The sequence below is a fragment of the Orycteropus afer genome, unplaced genomic scaffold (assembly GCF_000298275.1).
Source record: "Orycteropus afer afer isolate SDZICR_OR568_19922 unplaced genomic scaffold, OryAfe1.0 scaffold00176, whole genome shotgun sequence".
Classification (NCBI taxonomy): domain Eukaryota; kingdom Metazoa; phylum Chordata; class Mammalia; order Tubulidentata; family Orycteropodidae; genus Orycteropus; species Orycteropus afer.
In genome coordinates, this window is record NW_006921763.1 from 1,775,465 (window position 1) to 1,796,247 (window position 20,783).

The 20,783-nt window shown below is 41.7% G+C and overlaps 1 protein-coding gene across 1 annotated transcript in view; it reads left to right on the top strand.

Annotated features, from left to right (window-relative positions):
* Positions 1–15,126: 15,126 nt before the first annotated feature.
* Positions 15,127–20,783, top strand: part of CHRNA9 (cholinergic receptor nicotinic alpha 9 subunit) — a 21,165-nt gene continuing 15,508 nt past the window's right edge. The window contains exons 1-3 of the mRNA XM_007947146.2: positions 15,127–15,443; positions 16,147–16,292; positions 18,242–18,396. Coding sequence (XP_007945337.1) covers positions 15,380–15,443; positions 16,147–16,292; positions 18,242–18,396 — 365 coding nt within the window. The 5' untranslated portion in view covers positions 15,127–15,379. The remainder of the gene's footprint in view (positions 15,444–16,146; positions 16,293–18,241; positions 18,397–20,783) is intronic.

Sequence of the window (20,783 nt, forward strand, 5' to 3'; positions counted from 1 at the left end):
GTAGCTTTTCAGGGTCTTTGTTTTCTTATCAGGACATGGATTTTATAAAGGCCAAGCAGTATAATTTATACTAAGGCCTAAACTATTAGTGTATGTTCTCATTGTGCTCCTTTAGGGCTGGTCCTTCAGTGAAGAACCAATTCAAAAATGTGTGGGAGACTCTGAGAGGTTCTTTAAATCTGTGGCTTTGTTTGCAGATCACAGCAGACTAACTGAGCAGCATGATAATACAGCATTAAACATCACTGTGGATCAAATTCAGCATAATAATAATAAAATGAGTATGTGAGTAAGAGGAGTCTTGGTTCCCTCCCAGATCTATAAGTAAGACATGATACTTAAAACTCTCTAAGCCTACTCCTCCTCTGTGAATTGGGTTATAATAGTAAAAACTTCAAAGGATATAAGGATTACAATAATAACCTGTCTTTAATCTCCTGGAGAGATCCAGGGTAGGAGTCATTAAGGACGTGAACACACATGTTCATGCAACAATAGAGGGAAGTGCATTTTGGAAAAAAGAACCGCGAAAGTCCTGAGCTGGCAGGGATCTTGACATGTTTGAGAACTAAAATGTTAATGAGGCCAGTGCCTAGAGATCAAGAGGGAGAGCCATGCAAATTGAAACTGGAAGGAAAGGTAGGCAGGAGTTAGATCATGCAAGGCCTTGAAGGTCAATACAAGGATTTTATTTAAATGCAACAGGAGGTCTTGCTTGAGCTAAAGCAGGAAAGTGACATGATTTGAGTTAGGCTTCAAAGATATCCCTCTGGACTAAGGGACCACGTGAACTCCAGGCTCCATGACCCTGAGACCAGATCTAGATGGTGCCGTGTTACCACTGCTGGCCACTCTAAAGGGATCATAATAGGAGATCCTGGATAGAGTGGGAGAAAATTGTGGAATGAAATTCAAAATCATAAAGAAGACCTGGCTTACTGGTCTGATAGAGATTGGTGGAACTCCAGAAACTGTAGCCCTTAGTGACCCTTCAAGCCTGGAGTTGAACTCACCCATGGCTCAACTTTCAGGTAAATAATAAGCTATAAAGTGAACAATGCTACCAGGATGATATGTGCTCATTAGAACAATTAACCATAGGAAATCAGAAGATAGCATTTGCTGAGGCATAAAGCTAAGAAAACAGGAAGGGATAGGAAAGAAGGATGAAGAGATAAGATAAATAAACCCAGAGTAGAAGTGAAAAGAATGCTGTTACATGAGAGGATTGCAGTGAATGTCACAAAACAAAATATTTAAGATTTGTTCAATGGAACAATTTGATCTGTAAACTTTCATCCAAATCACAGTAAAAAGATTACATATTCCTTGAAGAAAACCAAAGATTCATGGAAACAATTAGTCCTGGCAACTGGTACACCATGCGATCCACAGCCTATACAACTATGAGACCAGAAGAACTAGATGGTGCCCGGCTACAACTGTCAACCACTCGGAGGGGAATCTATGTAGGAGATCCTGGATAGAGAGGGAGAACAATGTGGAACAAAAGTCAAAATCATTTGGGAAAAAAGGGGGGTAGATCAGGTTTGCTGCTCTGATAGAGCCTGGTGGAACCACTGAGACTATGGCCCCTAGCTTCCTTTCAGGTCTGGAATTGAACCCACACCTCTGGCTTCCAGCCAAACAAAATATAGGCATATTAGTTGAACATTTACCTGAGGTAGACACACTCCTTGGAGAGAACAATCATGGGAGAAAGAAGGGCTGTTTGCACAGGGAGACAGCTCAGGGGGCAGGAGTTCATGGAGGGATGGACATAGGGAAGAGGTAACTATAGGGAGGAAGTGGGAAGGGAGCTGTTGCATTGGGGTAAATTGTAGTCAATGTCATGAGACAATGTGTGTGTGAACTGCTATATGGAAAGTGAATTTGCTCTGTAAACTCTGTAAACCCAAGGAGGGGTCGCTATGAGCACATAACAACAACATACCTGTGGTTATAATCCCATTTGGGAATAGGGTTTTATTATGTCAATGAGGCAGTATTAGTGTATTAAGTGTATTGATTTCAGGTGTATCTTAAATCAATCTCTTCTGAGATTTAAGAGAGCAGATTAAGTAAGCCGAGATTGGGCCAGATAGATGCCAAGCCCCAGGAGATCTCCAAGGAACGAAGAAACAAATTGAAAAGAGAAAAGAACCTTCCTCCAGAGCCAACAGAGAGAAAAAGCCTTCCCCTAGAGTCAGCCTCTTGAATTTGGAGTTCTAAATGTAAGAAAATAAATTTCCATTTGTTAAAACCACTCGCCTGTGGTATTTGTGTTATAGCAGTACTAGATAACTAAGACATTGACCAAGAAAAGAGGGCCAGGGACTGAATCCTGAGGAATTCATCAAGAGAGCGGGTCATGGGAAGAGTTGCCCAAAAATGTAGACGCAGACCAGGAGAGTTTTACTGTCATGGAAGCCCAGATCAACGACCTTCATAATATTTGCCAGGTTCTCATAGCACAATGATGAGTGTGTAGTAAGCACTACACGATATTAGCCACTCTTCCTGCTGTCATGCCTAGTACTAGCAATTTGTCTTGGACAAGCTGGAGAAGTCAAGGAGAATCCTTCTAGATGCTTCACACAATAGGCACTTTCCTGAACCCTTGGAGAAAGGATCTGTGGTGCCTCTATGGTGTTGAACACAGAACTTGTTTGCAGATTTAACTCAGAAAAAAAATTGCAGTCAGAAGAAATAGTCTGTTCACAGGAGTATTACATTTTCTTGGGAGGGCAGGGTGAGGTGACGTGAAGGGAGAGGACAGTAAGAAGCCTGAGTAAACTCATTTCTGGAGAATAGGACGACTTCCCACCACTTTATTTCCTGGGCCTTGACCATAGTATTTCATGCATTTATTTTTTAACAGAAGCAATTGTTTTAAGTGTTGGTTTCAAAATTCCCTGCCCTAAAGGAGAAAGACCAAGTGCTATCAACCAGAGGAGTTAGTTCCTTCCAGACCCACCTGGAATCCTCCATTTTGGTTTTCAGGATTGTGCTCTTTTAGAAATTGATCTGGCTAAGAGGTAGGGAAAGAATAAAATAGGAATATTCTAGGAACTATATTGATTAGGACAAACTGACTCTAATAACCTATTTCTTACCTTAAATATGTTAATAGATTTTATTAAAATAAACCCTTAGTTTATTCCCAGAAATAATGGATTTCTGTAGCTTTGTTTTTGCAGCTGTTACATTTCAAACAGGGTTTTTGTTCTTTGCATTGTCTCTTTAGAGCAGGCTTTAAAAACAGTGCATTTCATGTTTAACGTGTCTTCAGCAGCCTGTGTGGTGACTTACAGGGAGTGTGCAGAGACACCTGGTGGTCGGTAAGGTGAAGTGCCCTGGCTTTGTTAGAAGTTAACAGATTGAATTGTGTGTAAAATTTGGTTTGTTTTTTGTGGTTGAGAATGTCATTCTTTTTTCCAATTATTTTAGGAAGATTTCAGTTACATATTTAAGAAGTATACTTTGATTTTTTAGCCTATTTTTATAGCCTCCAGCCTTTCGTTCTTAAGGAAACCATCAACCAGGTGAATTGGTGGTGTAAAGCCTAAAGCATTTGACTGCTAACCAGAAGGTTGGTGGTTCAAACCCACCAGCCACTCCGTGGAAGGAAGACTGGGCAATCTATTTCCATACAAGTTTACCACCTTGGAAACCCAAAGGGGGTCTCTATGAGTTGGAATCAACTGGATAGCAGTAAGTTTGGCTTTTTGGTTTTATCAGCTGGGCACATGGAGCCCTGGTGGCGCAGCGAGTAAGCCCTCCAGTGCGAAATGTCAGCTGTCTGAGCCCGCCTCCTGCTCCTGGAAGGAAAGATGTGGCAGTCTGCTTCCGTAAAGATTACAGCCTTGTACACCCTATGGGGCAGCTCCACTCTGTCACAGAGGGTTGTTGTGAGTCAGAATCTATTCCATGGCAGTGGGTTTGGTGTCTTTGACATTTCTTTTTTTTTAATCAGCTGGGCTAAATTTAATCACTCACATCCATAAATAGGGTACTAACCAAAAGGTTGGCAGTTTGAACCCAACCAGAGGAGCCTAAAAAGAAAGTTTTGGCAATCTGCTTCTGAAAGGTCACAGATACAAACACTATGGAGCAAGTTCTACCCTGAAACACATACAGACTCCATGAATTGGAATCAACTTGAAAGCAACTGGTGTTTTTTTTTGTCTGGGGCATAGGTCAATGGCTATGATAGGTGAGAAGAAGGCACAGAGAAGAGAAAATTTAAAAAGTGCTCATGAGGGAAACTATGGAAATTAAATCTTTCAACACTCCTGCTTTACTTTTTGGGACCCAGGGGGTACACCTGCCTCCCCCTTCCTCCCAAACATGCTTTTTGGAAGCAAGGTCCTAAATCACTCATTCACACTGAGCTAAAAGGCTCTGATGCTGAGGGCAGAAGATGCAAGATGGAGGAGGGTGTTGCATTGGTGAGCAACGTTTCTGCATTAGCACACCCATGTAGTTCCTCCAGAACCAGGCCGCAGGGGAGGAGTAGTGAGGACCTGGGACTGAGCGACATGCTGCTGCTTGGGGAGTGCACACCTGTGGGGGTTGGGAGCTAATAGATCCTAATATGAATTATACTGTATCCTCCCAAAACATGTGTTGCAATCCTAACCCCCATACCTGTGGGTATAATCTAATCTAATGTGAAGTAATCACCTTTCATAATTCAATCTAATATAATGTAATCAATTAGTTGTGGGCATGCCAGCCTAGGGTAGATTGTTCAACTAATTACCTCTGAGTAGAAAATAGAAGTTTAGACACAGCGGCATGCACACATGGGGGAAGAGGAAGACAGATGGCTGAGCCAGATGGATCTATAAGCCTAGGAACGCCAAGGATTGCTGGCAGCTACTAGAAGTTGAAACAGACAAGGAAGAACCTCCTCCTGGAGCCAGTTACATCCTAAATTCAGACTTCTAGCCTCTTGAACTCTGACAAAATTAACTTCTGTTCTCCATTTGTGGTATTTCTGTTATATCAGCGCTAGGAAACTAAGCTCCCAAAATAGCCTGGGAAGAGTATCAGTTAGGTGAGCATGGTGCTGTCCTTGCAGTTCTCAATTCCTCTTCATGAGGATGAGAAACCTTGAACTAGAATGTAACTGTCAATGAGACGACCCCTCCTGCCTGCTCTCAGGCTGGCATTCACTTCACTCTGGCTTTGTCATCAGAAGGAACGGAATTGCAGATACCAAGACGGTACTGTGTAATAGGAGTCACAGAAGCTGCCATGGAAAGAGGAAGTAAAGCCAGTGGGTGAGAAAACATGGAGTGAGAAAGGATCAGAAACTCAAGAGCAAAGGAAAATTTCAGAAAATCCACAAGAATCAGGTAGCCTAACAAGGAGCCAAGAAGGGTCCCAGGGATGGGGTCACAGCTCATGGTGAAGAAAGACTTTGGAAATAAGAGGAAGCTGGGAGATGCTCACCCTGCACAACTGTGTAAAGTTGTATGGCTTTCAAATACATTCCCTTAGGAGACTTCAGGGGGAATAGTATGCACCCTTTGACAAAGCATAGACATCAGAGCTCATTACAGTCCCCAGATCATTCACCTGGACGTATCGGATACCCTGTATTATGTATCAGCTGTTCTCCTGACCCAGAAAACGACATGTCCCTTATCTCCTGCTCATGCCTCTTCATGAACTTGGCTCTTTCTTCTGCTGGGAAGTTACTGGGTTTCAATAATCAAAAGAAGTTTTGTTGACTCCTGGAACACGTGCGGAGCAGCAAGGAGAATCATAGTCATATTTACCAAGGGGCTGCTGTATGCCAAGTATGAGTAAGGCACTTAGTTTTCTCTTGAATCCTCACAATATCCCTTTTAGGTAAGTATTACAATTCTCATTTTTACAAATAAGCAAACAAACGGAGAGAAATTATGTGACTTACTCAAGTTCACTTGGTTAGTAATTGGTGACCTCAGGATTTGAACCTGAGTGTGAGTAAGTACTACTCCTGTGTCTTTGTATTCTTTCTATTGCAGTAGGTCAGCAAGACGTGGGACATATGCCTCCATGCCATCCTCTTGCATCCATGGCGGCTGCTGCTAACTGATCTTGGTGGTTGTTGCCCTTGAGCTAGGACTATGTATAAAGTGCATACATAAATGTGTATATACATATGTATATAGAGAAGTTTAAGTTACAGTCCATTTTCTCAAAGAATTTTGCTTGAACATCAATTAAAATGTAATAGAGCAGTGGACTAACAACATAAGCTGGAAATGACACCTTTGTAGGAAATACATCCACCATTCTTTGTCAGAGAGCTAGCCTTTCCCCCATTCTTTTACCCAACTTACTTCCTTACATTTATTTCCTCATTTTATATATCATGCATTTATTCAGTCAATAGGTATCCTTTTGGTGTCTGGGAAACAGCACCAGATAGAGTCCCTGCTCTCATGGAACTTATTCTAGTTGTACATACACATATACACACAGCAGCTGGTCATAAGTCAATGAAAAAAATAAAGCAGGGACGATGAACACAGAGGCAAGGAGTATGACTGGCATGGACTTAATCATGTCCTCCGAAAACAGTTGCTAATCTTTGTAGCTATGAATGTAATCTTGTTTGGAAATAGTTTTTCTTTGAAGATATTATTAGCTAACAAGGTCATGCTACAGTAGGGTGGATCCTGAGTCCTTGTTGTTATTGTGTGCTGTTGAGCTGATTCTGACTCATAACGACCTCATGGAACGGAGCAGAACTGCCCCATAGAGTTTTCTAGGCTGCAATCTTTATGGGAGCAGGTCCCCAGTTCTTTCTCTCATGGCGTCACTAGTTGTGAACCACTAACCTTTTTGTTAACAGCAGAATGATTAGCAGTTGCCCGAACAGGACTCCTTTCAATACCTTCTGCTGTGCACAGGGTCACCATGAGTCGGAGACAACTTGACGGCACCTAACAACAACAACAACAAAAGTACATTTGGGTTTTGATTTCTTCTATCTTCTTCATGGGCCATTCTGGTGTGGTGGAATGAGCCCCCTATGGAGAGTTGGGAGAAATGGAATCTGTCCTTGGATAGCCATGCACCCTTGAGAAAACTGGTTACCTTCCTACCCACTGCCATCCAGTCGATTCAACTCATAGCAACCCTATTGGGTTTCCAACGTGGTAAATCTTTACAGAAGTAGATTGCTCCATCTTCCTTCCATGGAGTGGCTGGTGGGTTTGAACTACCAACCTTCCGGTTAGCAGTTAAATGCCTTAGGCACTGCACAACCAGAGCTCCTTGGTCACCTCGCTAGGCCTGGATATTTTAGAGGGAGATCAAAGATGAGCTTGGAGATGGTCTCTAAGAGCTCTTTATTGAGTCAAAATGTTCTGCTTCTATATTTAATGAAATGGGGGAAATATTCATGTCATATTTATTGGTGAAAAAAAATCCTTCACAAAGCATTATGTTTGACTTTTGCAATTTTATTTTAAAATACATGTAGCAGGGTGAAGGTAATCTGTCCTTTTATACCTGCTTTGTTCTTCCCACACCCTCTGCTGCTGCAGGCAAGTATAGTAAAACCTGCAAGAAGCCAGAAGGTGTGTAAGGCGGAAGCCTGTTAGAGAAGGAAAATTCAAATATTTTCCAGTAATTGAAACCACTGCAAAGTGATGGCTGCCTCTGTCAAAGGCAGAAAACTAGCGAGACTCAAAAAAACAAGGCAGTGCTACTGAATTCTAGCTCTCCCAGGTTTCACTGTAATTCACTAAGATTGTTCGTTCAGGGAATGACAGGCACAGGTAGGAAGATTCAACCCCAATGGGCAAAGGGTTCTCTGTAGTTTCAACCAAGAAGAACTGAGAGGATTCTGAGGGGAGAGCTTGTTGTTATTGTGTACAATCAAGTCATTCCAAATCATACACAGTAGAACTACCCTATAGAGTTTCTAGGCTGTAATCTTCATGGGAGCAGATCACCTGGTCTTTTCTCCTGATGAGCAGCTAGTGGGTTTGAACCACAGACCTTTCAGTTAGCAGCCAAGCACTTATCAATTGCACTACCAGGGCTCCTTGAGGGGAGATCAAAGGATGTAAACCAAAACCCCACTGCCATCAGGTCAGCTCTGATTCATTGTGACCCCATCCAAGGCTGTAAATCTTTATGGAAGCAGACTGCCTCATCTTTCTCCCATGGAGTGACTGGTGGGTTAGAACCACTGACCTTTTGGTTAGCAGCTGAATGCTTTAACCACTATGCCACCAGAGACCATCCAAGGTAGACCCCGTATGAACTGCAACTCAAACTCAACAGAACAGAAATGTTGGGAACTTTTCTGTGTATTTCTACCTGCTCGTGATTTGCATGGAGTGAAACTGAGTTCTTGTAAGGAATTACGCCTTTCCATATTTGCATGACATGACAGCATAGTTACATGAGCTTTTTAAAAACATGACCAGTGGATGAGCTCTTGAAATTACTACCATGAGGTCATCTTTAAACCTTACACCAAAAATATCCCCTGAAGTCTTCTGAAAGACAAACAATAATCTAGCTTAACTAGTTAAAAATGTTTACTGTGGACATTATATTCTTTTAAGAACAATCTATATAAGATCAAGTTCTTTTATATCTGTATGGGGTAGTGAGTTTATGTTAATGGGGGAGGAAAAACTCGGAAGAGGAGGATGAGAATTGATGCAGAGCTTGAAGAATGTAATCAATGTCACTGAATTGTACATAGAGAAATGGTTGAATTGTTGTATGCTTTGCTTTGTACATTCTCAACAACAAAAACCCAAAAAGATGGTCATCACATTAATCCTGTCTATTTCTGCTTGGTTGGATTCTTCCTGGTGACATCTCTTTTTCTTCACTGGGATTTTCTATACTTTCTAATTTATCTACATTATTACTTCTGTAATAATAATAAATTATGTTTTAAAAAACTTATAGATCTTATGAATATCCTTAGTGTCTTGGTATCATACTTTTGGAATAAAAAAAAGTGCTTAAAAATTAGTCTATGTGGGAGGACTTTGCTTCCAGCAACCCTGAAATGGCCAGAATACTTTATGTCTGTGAACTTAGGATGAAAGACTCCTGACTTTTAAAAAGGAGAAGATATTTGAAGGATGATTGTGCTTTCTAGAAAGTCTAAGTTTTGAATCCTTTTTTTTCCTGGCCAGAATGTAATCTCTTGGGTGATGATACTGCACAAACTATGGTGAGATGCTATTCACAAACTTAAATAGTTTAACACTCTGAATTTGAATTAATATTAGAACATATGACCAAATTGAAGCTAATTGAGTCACTCAGGAAGTGGCATATACTCTAGATGTGCAATTTCTGGATAATTGAAGTTGATTCAGATTATTTTCATTACTTGAGCCCACATTTTCAAAAACCAGTCCAACATATATTTGCAACTGTATTAGTTTCTTAGGGCTGCTACAATAAAGCACCGTAATAAACTGGGTTTATTATCTCACAGTTCTGGAAGCTCAAAATCAAGGTGTCAGCAGGGCCATGTTCTCTGAATGCTCTAGGGAACGTCCTGTCTTATTTCTCCCAGCTTCTGGTAGCCCCAGTCATAAGTACCATGGCTTGCAGCTACAGCATGACTCTGAAATTGGACCAAACGTGGGTCCCTGCCCAGTGCGCAATCAAGCCAAAACAGTTTACACACCGAGTGATTAAGGGGAGAGAAAATTATTTATTGCAAAGCGTCAATGTAAGAAGAAAAGGGCCCATACCCAAATCTGACTCCCTGAATCCAGATTGAGCTACAGTTTTGTAAGTTTCAGGAGAAGGGGTTATGCATATTCATAAAAAACTTAAACAATTTGGGCATGAATTAGCTGATGATTGGCCAAAATTTCCTTCACCTCAGTTTAAAGGGGCAGTTGTTTTTAATGCAGTGCACTTGGGCACGGGATGAGTCACACTGGCTTCCTGTCATCAGCTGATTGGGGCTTAGGCAGAGGGGAGAATGTCAGTTCCCAGCAACTTTGTTCCTGTTTATTTCACTGCGCATGTCTGCAGGCCAAGATTAATTTTCAAGTTGTCTCCTGAGACACATTAACATGTTTATCATCTGTTGCTAGTGGGATAGCATGGAAAGAATGTGCAAATTGACCATTCATTCCATTCAGTTCTTAAGGTTGATTCTTAAGGAACTGAATTATTATGTTTGCTTATTTGTCTCCAACCAGGGGTCCTGTCTGTTTTAACCAAGGTGGGGGAATAGTTGAGCTTTCATCCCATTCAGTTCTTAAGGAACTGAGTTACCATGTTTACTTATCTGTCTTCAATCGGGGATGCAGGCTGAACTTTGACGCCACTCAGTTTCAACTCTGACTGCTGCCATAGTCTTGTGGTCATTTTCCCTCTACGTCTGTCTCTTTGTGTTTCTTTTACTCTTTCATAAAGACACTGCTCATATTGTATTAAACCAAACTCACTGCCATCGAGTCAGATCCAACTCATAGCGACCATTCCTTGGGTTTCCGAGGCAATCTACTACAGAAGTAGATTGCCCAACCTTCCTTTTGAGGAGTGACTGGTGGGTTTGAACCACCAGCCTTCTGGTTAGCAGTCACATGCCTTAGGCACTACGCCACCAGAGCTCCTCATATTGTATTAGGACTCACCCTACTAACATTAGTATGACCTCATGTTAACTTAACTGATAATGTCTTCAAACACACTATTCCCAAACAAGGTCACATTCACAAATGCCATGGAGATTAGGATTTCAACATATCTTGTTGTTTGTTTTACCTTTTTTCTTTTAATTGTGATTTGGATGAAATTTTATAAAGCAGATTCATTTTGTTCATACACATTTTGTTTTGTGACACTGGTTACATTCTCTGCAGTGTAACAGCTCTGTTCTCATTTCTTCCCTGTGGTTACCCTTTCCCTGTGTCCTTCTTACCTATGCAGTCCTGCCTCCCTACCTTTCTCCCTGTGCAAATGCTGTACTTCTGATTTCTCATGGTTGATTCTTCTAAGGAGTGCATCTCCCTGGTGTAGGTCTATGTAGGCTGAGAGTTATGCCACAGGAGTGAGTTCAATTCCAGGTTTCAAGGGTGACTAGGAGCCATAGTCATGGAGGTTTTACTAGTCTCTGTCAGACCAGTAAGCCTGGTCTTTTTTATGATATTAAGTTTTGTTCCACATTTTTTTCCCACTCTATTCAGGATATCCAATTTTGATCCCTTTCTGAATGTTTTGCTTTTTTTTAAACTTTTTATTGGGATGTGGCTGAAAGTTTACAGAACAAATTGATTTTCCATTCAACAATTCACACATATTTAGTTTTGTGACATTGAGTTGCAGCTCCCACAATGTAACAACACTCTTCCCACTTCCTCCCTGTGTTTATTGTTTCCATTCATCCCTCTTTACTAGCCCTTCCTGCCTTCTGAGTTTATCCCTGGGCAAATGCTGTTCCTTTGATCTTATAGTCGATTGTTCTAAAGAGTGCTACCTCCCTGGTGCTATTGTTCAGGCATTTGACTGCTAACCAGAAGGTTGGTGGTTCAGACCCACCAACTACTGCATGGAAGGAAGACTGGGCAATCTACTTCTGTAAAGATTTACCACCTCAGAAACCCAAAATAGGGTTTCTCTATGAGTCGGAATCCACTTGATGGCAGTGAGTTTGTTATTTTTTGTATTGTTTGGCTGAAAGTTGTGCTGGAGGGTGGGGGAGGGTTGTGGAGGGAGGAGGGGGTGAGGTGAGGGGTGAGTTCAGTTCCAGGCCTGAAAGGAGTGTAAGGGCCATGGTCTTGGAGGTTCCACCAATATCTATCAAACCAGTGAGCCTGATCTTTTTCAGGATTTTGAGTTTTGTTCCACATTTTGCTACTACTCTATCTAGGAACTCTGGTTGTTATCCCTTTCAGAGCAGGCAGTAGCAGTAGACAGACACCATCTTCTGGTCTCAGGGTTTTGGAGGCTGGGGTTCACATGGCCCATTAGTACTTTGGACTGATTGTTTCCTTGAATCTTTGATTATCTTCAGTCTTTGCTCTGGATGAGGAGAGACCAATAATTGCATCTTAGATGGCCACTCATAAGCTTTTAAGAACCCAGTCACTACTCGCCACAATATGATGTAGAGCATTGTCTTTGTGGACTTTGGTGTCTCTCCAGACTATGGTCCTGAGCCCCCAGGCCCAGTGAATCATTCCTTCAAGGTGTTTGGTTATGCCTCAGAAGTTTTCATAACTTTGCCCCCTGTATGCTGTACTAATTCATGAATACATTTGCAACATATGTAGAGATACATATGTAAAGATATCTTCTGTCAAACCTGTATATATTTGTGGGTGTCAACATATGTTTTTGGATGGACACAATTCAATCTATTTAATCTTCTCCAGCCTTATTGAACCCTAAATAATGAATTCAACTGATTTCTTCTTCCATTGAAGCATCCTATGAGCTATAGGACCACTAGGCTGCAGTTCTCTTTTTAAGTGTAAGATTTGGAGCTACGCAAGGGGTACTGATTGGGGTGAAGTTGGGCAGGTCCCTGGGAAAATATGTAATAGTTGCCTTTAGAATGACATTGACAGGAGTTTATTTTCTAGTCATTAGCATCTTTGCTCTAACTGGTAGCATCCTGTCCCAAAATAGTTTTGGTTTAATACTGTTTGATTGAACATTGAGAGGTGAACACCATCTGTTACCGTTTTTTAAAAGTGGTGTCCAATTGAATGAACTAAGTTAACCAAAACCAACCAAAGATTACCAGAGGTGATTACCTTAGTGGGAGCTTTGAGCAGCAACCTTAACAGCTAGCTCCAAATATTCACTGAGCACCTATTAACCAGGTGCTGCTCTGAGTATTGTACAGAATAAAAGAATACAAAGTAGTCTTTGATGCCACCTACCTGGCAAATGCCAAGTTGATGAAAAACAATGAGAAGAAAGAGAAGCACCGTTAGTAATATGGTGAGCATATTGGGCTGCAGCAAGAGGTCTGGATTCTACCACTGGTCAGCCATCACTGTGGGCAAGTCACTTCTTATTTCTGGGCCTCAGTTTGCTCATATGAAACTGAGGCATTAGACACAATTTCAAAAGTATCCTCAGCTTCTGAGATTTCAGAGCCTGAGTATGGGCAGCAGGAATCGTGTCATGTGATGGTGAATCAGACTAGAAGCAACAGGAAAATAATGTCTTCACAATCAACACAAGGGCATAGGCAATTAAGAAGCACACTTAACTGATGGCCTGAGTGCCTTTTCTACTCGAAGGATATATTCCTGAAGAGGCGCAGGATGACTCATCAGACAGCTGTAACCTGATGAAACAGAGCTCTCCAATTTCCTTGCTCTGATTCCAGGCAACCGAATGATCTTAATTTCGTTTTCCAACTTCGTTCCCCCCAGGCAAGAGGAGAGACAGACATAAGTTCCCAAACTACATGACAATTGGAAATCGACATTCTTTTGTGGAAGCAAAATTAAATCACATATGAGAAATAAATGTGAAATTATATAAAGTAGCATTCAGATGTAAAGGGATATCATTCTTCTCAACATCTCCATTGGCTATGAATCATTCTCATACTGAGTTGATTAGCCTTTGAACCACTTTTTAAAGCTGGTAAATCCTGGATGACTTGGTAGGAATTCTGGATCTGCAAAGCTGATCAGGGTTAAAAATTACTAACGCTTACATGTTGTTGTTAGTTGGCGTTGAGCAGGCTCTGACTTACGGTGACCCATATACACAGAATGAAACTGCCTTGTCCCATCTGCATAATCGTTGGTGTGCTCCCGTCCATTGTTGTGGTTACTGTGTATTTTGAGTGCCTTCCAATCTTGGGGCTCATCTATTGTGATCCACAAGGCTTTCAGCAGCTAGTTTTTGGAATGAACTAGGCATTTTTTCCTAGTCTATCTTATTCTGGAAATTCTGTTGAAACCTGTCTACCACAGAAGTCCCTACTAGTATATGAAATACCAGTGGGATAGCTTCCAACATCATAGCAACACACAAGACAGCACAGGGTGACAAACTGGCAGAGAAGCGGTGGAACAATTGATAAAGGGCTTTTGCATAGGGTATCTCCCATATGGGAGAAAAGGAATATTATTTTTCCCAGGCTTAGGTAACCTGTCCAGAATCATAGCACTGGCAAGGTTTGGGCTGGCAGTTGACTCCAAATCCAATTCACAGTGTGGTTGCTTCTTAAGAGAGTGGATCCTCTCCTCCCATCCAGCACACCCCCATATACTCACACACAGAGATTTACTACAGAAGGTCCAGGCCCAGTAGACAAACTGAAGGATTGTCAGAAGCAAAATGGTAATGTACTATGTTCTAGAGACCTTGGAATTACTTGTCTTTCCCTTTCACATGCAGCTAGTGTATAGGGTCTTTCTGGATAATTACCCCATAGTTGGGTCTATTTAGCTTCCCTTAATCACTGAACTCAGGAGCTCTGGTAGCATAGTGCCTAAGGCACTCATCTGCTAACCAGAAGGCTGGCGGTTCAAACCCACCAGCCACTCCTCGGAAGGAAGATGGGGCAATCCTACTTCCGTAGTGATACTGCCTCGGAAACCCAAGGAGAGGTCGCTATGAGTCTGGGCTGACTCGATGGCATACAACAACAACAACAATCACTGAACTCAGGGGCATTAGTGGTTCCGTGGTAGAATTCTTGCCTTCGATGTGGGAGACACAGGTTCAATTCCTGGCCAATGCACTTCGTGTACAACTATCACCTCTCTTGTTAGTGGAGGTTTGCATGATGCTATGATGGTGAGCAGGTTTCAGTGGAACTTCCAGGCTAAGATGGACTAAGAAGAAAGGCCTTGAGATTTACTTCCAAAAATCAGTCACTGAAAATCCTGTGGATCATGGTGATCTGATTCGCAACCACTTGGAGGATGCCTCAAGATCGGGCAGAGTTTTATTCTGTTGTGCTTGACATTGCCACAAATTGAGGTTGACTCTACCTCAACAGCAGGTAACAATAAGATCCTTGACTCAGATTGAATTTACTTGATATAGAAAGCTCCCACTCTGCTTAGGTGAACTGGAGTGTCAGACATTACCCTGAGTTCTACTCCTACTTCCCTTCAGGACCCTCAATGGGGTGACTCCCTAAGAACAACACTGTCTGATGTAAACACACCCCCAGCTCCAAGCATCTCAGTCACTGGAGCTGCCAGTCTCAGATTACCAGAGGGGGAGGGAAGGCAGGTCTAGCTTTCAAGACCTCAGGTCCTTTCTGGAAAACAAGCCTGAGCTCTCCACCTGCCATCGTGAGACTGGGCAGAGTAGGGTCTTGTGACTGGACCTTCTCTACTCACAGAGGGAAGTAGAAGACAGTGCTGCCTGGCTGGGACATAGACTCAGGAGAAAGATGAACTGGCCCTATTGCTGCATCTCCTTTTGTTGCATCTATTTTGCTGCTTCCAGACTGAGAGGTGAGGGTTGGTAGCATATAACCATCTGGGGTCATCTGGGGCCATTCTTTTGGTGGGAGGTGGAATGAGGTGGGGCAGGGAAGACAGAACAAATGATCTAACCGCATGGAAATGGTCTGTGGTTCTTACTGACTCAAATTGATCTGGGTCAAAAAAAAAACAAACCACACCAGTTGCCATAGAGTTAATTCTGACTCATGGGGATCCCATGTGCTTCAGAGTAAAATTGTACTCCATAGGGTTTGCAATGACTGTGATCTTTGGAAGAAGATTGTCAGGATTTTCTTCTGATACATTTCTGGATGGATTCAAACTACCAACCTTTCAGTTAGGAGCCGTGTTCACAATTGTTTGCACCAGCCAGGGATTCCCTGATCTGGGTAGGGTATACTGAAAAACAATTCTCATGAATCCAAATTGTGTCTTTCACTGATGCTGGGTCATCTCCAATTTTAGTCCTCACTCTGCCTAAGGCACTTGACTGCTAACCAGAAGGCTGGCGGTTCAAACCCACCAGCCACTCCTCGGAAGGAAGATGGGGCAATCTACTTCCATAGTGATACTGCTTCGGAAACCCAAGGAGGGGTTGCTATAAGTCGGGTCCGACTCAACAGCACATAACAACAACAACAACAACTGGTATTTTTACCTTGAAATACATGTGACACTCTGAATTTTGATCCAGGTCCCTCTTTTTGAGCAGCTGTAGAGTCGGCAGATGGAAAATATGCTCAGGAATTATTTAATGATCTTTTTGAAGATTATTCCAATGCTCTGCGTCCAGTGGAAGATACAGATAAAGTCCTGAATGTCACACTGCAGATCACCCTTTCTCAGATAAAGGATATGGTGAGTAACATATGGTGCTGACTCTTTGGAATATTGCTTAGAATGAAGAACAAAAGTCCTTTCCAAAGGGAACGTCTTCACTGGGAATTCGAGAGAGGAGGAGAGTAGACAGCTCTGTGAGCAAGCTGGTGGGAGAAGGGGGCAACAGGGGAAGCGTTCTACAAAATTAATTTCACTAAATGTTACTTAATTCTAGCCATTAACTGAAACCTTTTTAGTTCACATAAGGAAATGTGGTCTTTCTTACCTATTATAAGGTTCTATTTATGTGAAATGTCTACCAGAAAAAAATAAAAAGAAGAAAAAAAATCTCACTGCTGTCAAGTTGGTCTTGACTCATAGTGACCCCTCCTTGGGTTTCCAAGGCAGTATCATTACAAAAGTAAATTGCCCAATCTTTCTTCTGAGGAGTGGCTGGTGGGTTTGAACTGCCAGCCTTCTGGTTAGTAGTCATATGTCTTAGACACTTCACCACCAGAGCTCCCAAATGTCTAGAATGTCTAGACTTGGTAAATCCATAGAGAAAGAAAGCAGATTAGTGGTTGTCAAGGGCTAGGGTGAATGGGCTTGGGGAGTGACTGCTTTTTTGGATGATAAAAATGTTCTGCGATTAGTGTTAATGATTGCATGGCTTTGTGAATGTGCTGGAAACCACTGAATTATTAAGGATTAAAATTATTAGGATTAAAACACCTTAAAATGGTTAAAACAGTGAATTTTATGTACATAAATTTTACCATCACAAAAAAAACCCACTGGTGTTTTAATATGACATACCTTTTTCAGCCCTTATGCTTATGTATTTGGATAGCACTATGAAACCTCAAGGATTTTTCTTCTGTTCGTTGTAGATATTTCTTGACTTTCACATTCAAGTAAGTATATCACTAGCTGATTGATTTTCAGAAAACTTTGAGTGGTTGATCCATGCAAAGATCTGATTTGTTCACTTTCATGTTTAACCCTAAATCAGGCAGGAAAAAAATAAAAATGACCTTAGTAATCAGTCAATGGAATAGAATGAAAAAGCTCTCACTTACATATTGAAAATAGATCAATCAAAAAAACCTGTTGCTGTTGAGTTGATCCTGACTCATAGTGACCAATAGGACAGACTAGAATGACCCCATAAGTTTCCAAGGCTGTAATCTTTACGGAAAGGAGCCCTGGTGGTGCAGTGATTAAGTGCTTAGCCGCTAACTGAAAGGTTGGTGATTTGAACTCACCAACCATGGGAGAAATATGTGGCAGTCTGCTTCTATAAAGATTAACCCCAAAAACCAACTGCTGTTGAGTCGATTCCAACTCATAGTAACCCTACAGCAGAGTAGAACTACCTCATAGGGTTTCCAAGGCTGTAAATTTTTATAGAAAGTAGGTTAGTGCTGTTGAAATTTCTATTGTGAAGAACAAGTGTTCTAGAAATAGAGGATGTCTTAATTTCCTAGTGGTGCTTTAACAAAAATACCACAATTGGATGGCTTTAAAGAACAGAAATTTATTTTCTTACACTTCTGAAGGCTGAAAGGCCAAATCTGGGTCTTGGCTTTGTCTGTTTCTTCTGTGAACTCCTCTCCTAATTTCTGGTGTCTGTTAGCAATCCTTGGAGTTCCTTTGTAGATGAATCTCATATCTGTCTTCCCCAGGGTGTGTGCATGTGTGTATGAGAGTGTATGTGCTTGTTGAGAGAGAGGATATCTGTGCTGTACTCGATATAACTCAGAAGTGATTAAGTCATTACACTGGTATGACTTCAGCTGACTGATTGATTACATTATATTGCATTATATTGATTGCATTGTGGAAAGTTATTTTATTACATTACATTTGATCACATCTACGGGTTAAGAGTCCAACACACATTTTGGGGGGACTCATTTCAATCTGTAGCAGAAGACACTGGATAGAAGTGTCTACTAGACAAAGTTACATGTAGGTTCCTTGTGCAGGATGAAAGAAACCAAATTCTGACTGCATACTTATGGATCCGCCAAATCTGGCATGACGCATATCTCAAATGGGATCGAGACCAGTATGATGGGCTGGACTCCATTAGGATCCCCAGCGACCTGGTGTGGAGGCCAGACATTGTCCTGTATAACAAGTAAGTGCAAATCAGAGCTGGGGTTTGTCAGGAATGAGCTCCAATTTGTTGACTGAAAAGAATTTAAACATGATAATAATTGAAAAGAGGGAATGATTAACACCTGCATGGACTTAAGTATTAATCCATGTCACTAAGTTACTGCTATTTCACTATTTGCATTTTATGACTATGAAAGCTTAGAACTAGGAGACTTTTGACTCCAATTAATCTAAATTCTTCCCTTTAAGATGAGAAATTTAAGATTCTCACTAGTCTAAGATCATGTCTCAAAAACCACGGTGCTACTATAATTCAATCAGAATGGGCCAGTTAGAAGTTATGCTATGGATTTTGGATTTTGGGTAAGGTTTAGGATAAATTAGATCATAAGATCACCAGTTGGTCTGTTCCTGATCTCAGAGCAAGGGGCCTTATGTAAATGGGTAGGTCAGGTTTATGTTCCTTAAACTGTAATGTGCACATGAATAATCATTTGGAATCTTGTTAAATTACAGATTGTGATTCAGTGGGTCTGGGGTGGGGCCTACAAGTCTGCATTTCTTGCAGACTTCCAGATAATGTTGGTGCTGCTGGTCCATGGGCCGCACTTTGAGAAGGAATCATATCACTCCATCACAAAATCAGTTTCAATCATTCCACTAGTTGTTGAAGGGGCTTCCCTCTCATTTTATTCTGGAACCCAGTTCTGTGGGTTGTAAAAGATTCTTCTGTGACTCAGAACTAGGTAAATGAAGAGCAGCTAAAGAGGAAGGTGTGTGTGTGGGGTCCCCTGAGCCTTCTGATGGGCATGAATTTCCCTTCAAGTAGCAACTCTGGTAAGTTGAGGCTGGATTTTAGTCAGTTTTGCTCCTTACTCAGACAGCTTGTCCAAGGGTCATGACCTCTTGAATCATAGCTCTGATCTTGCTGTCCATTTCTTGCTCTGAGTGGCCAGAGAAGTCTTCCATATCTCCTCCCAAGCAAGACAACATTCAAGGGCCAGTGTTTTATCACTATGGACCACCTCCCTCCCCATGTGAATGCTCTCTCTCTCTCTCTCTCCCTCTCCCTCTCCCTCTTCTTCTCCCTCTCCCTCTCCTTTTCTCTGACACACACACATACACACAGCAACAAAATGAGCCATTGTTGATACCTCACTCTCACTCACAGGGTACAGGAGAGTAATCTGAGAATACATTTAACACCAATCTCTCATAGCATTCTACAAGTTCTAACAATTCTCCCTGGAAAACAAATAGAATGCTGATCCTCTTCTCCAAACTGCTTTGATCCCAGGTGTTTCTTGGCTAGTGGCAGCATAGCTCCAATCTTTTCCTCCATTTTCACATGGTGTCTTCTCTCTGTGTCTGTGTCTTCACATGACATTCTCTTCTCTGCATTTGTCTCTCTCTCTCTCTCTCTCTCTCTCTTTTTTTTTTATAAGGACACCACACATATTAGATTAAGGGCCCACCCTACTCCAGTATGAACTCATGTTAACTAATTAAATCTGCAAGGACACTATTTCCAAATAAGGTCAGATCCAAGGTATGGCAGGTTAGGACTTGGACATATCTTTTTGGTGGACAAAATTCAACCCAGAGTACATGACAATCTAAGTTAAGCCTACTCCAGTACCTTCTTACTAGGAAAGTCAATTGCATGCTCATGAGCTCACACAAACCTACCGTGGCTTTGATAAATTCTGTCCACATTGACCCTTCCTTCTCCTCCAGATTATTTGTCTCGAGATGTTGTGTAAGTTCTGTTCCCTATCCCTTTTTCACATAGAACCTTTTCACCATGCTCATTAATCAATTTATTCCTGTTCCTCTAGGTTGATTTTTTAGTTTTCTGCTTTCTTGTCATGGACAATTCCATTTCTTATCCTTTTTGTGCTTTGCCTTCTCCTTCTCAATAATTTCAGTCTTATTACTTTGAAAGGGCTCTAAGTACAGCTATAGTTGGGTGGCATTTGCACTTCTTTAACCAACTGAAATGAGAATACCAAACTAGTTGCCATCAGGTGAACTCCAACTCTTGACAACCCTATGCGTGTCAGAGTAGAACTGTGCTCCATCTGATTTTTTTGGAATTAGATCTCCAGGCCTTTCTCTGAGGTGCTGCTGGGTGGTTTTGAAGTACCGGTCTTTCAGTTAGCAGCCAAGCATGCTAACCATTTGCACCACCCAGAACTCCTAAAATGAGAATAGAAGAGAGCTATTTGATCAATCACTGATCTGCACTGAACACGTTCCCTTGTTACCCTACTAAGAGGGACCAGGTCTTCGGGAGCAAGGTAAGCATGGGCGTAGCACAGAGTAGCAGGCCGGAAGAGCAGGAGGAAGGGGTGGAACCCAGGAAGCCAAAGAGAAGAGTGTTCAGCCAGGGGGCAGTTTAAGCAT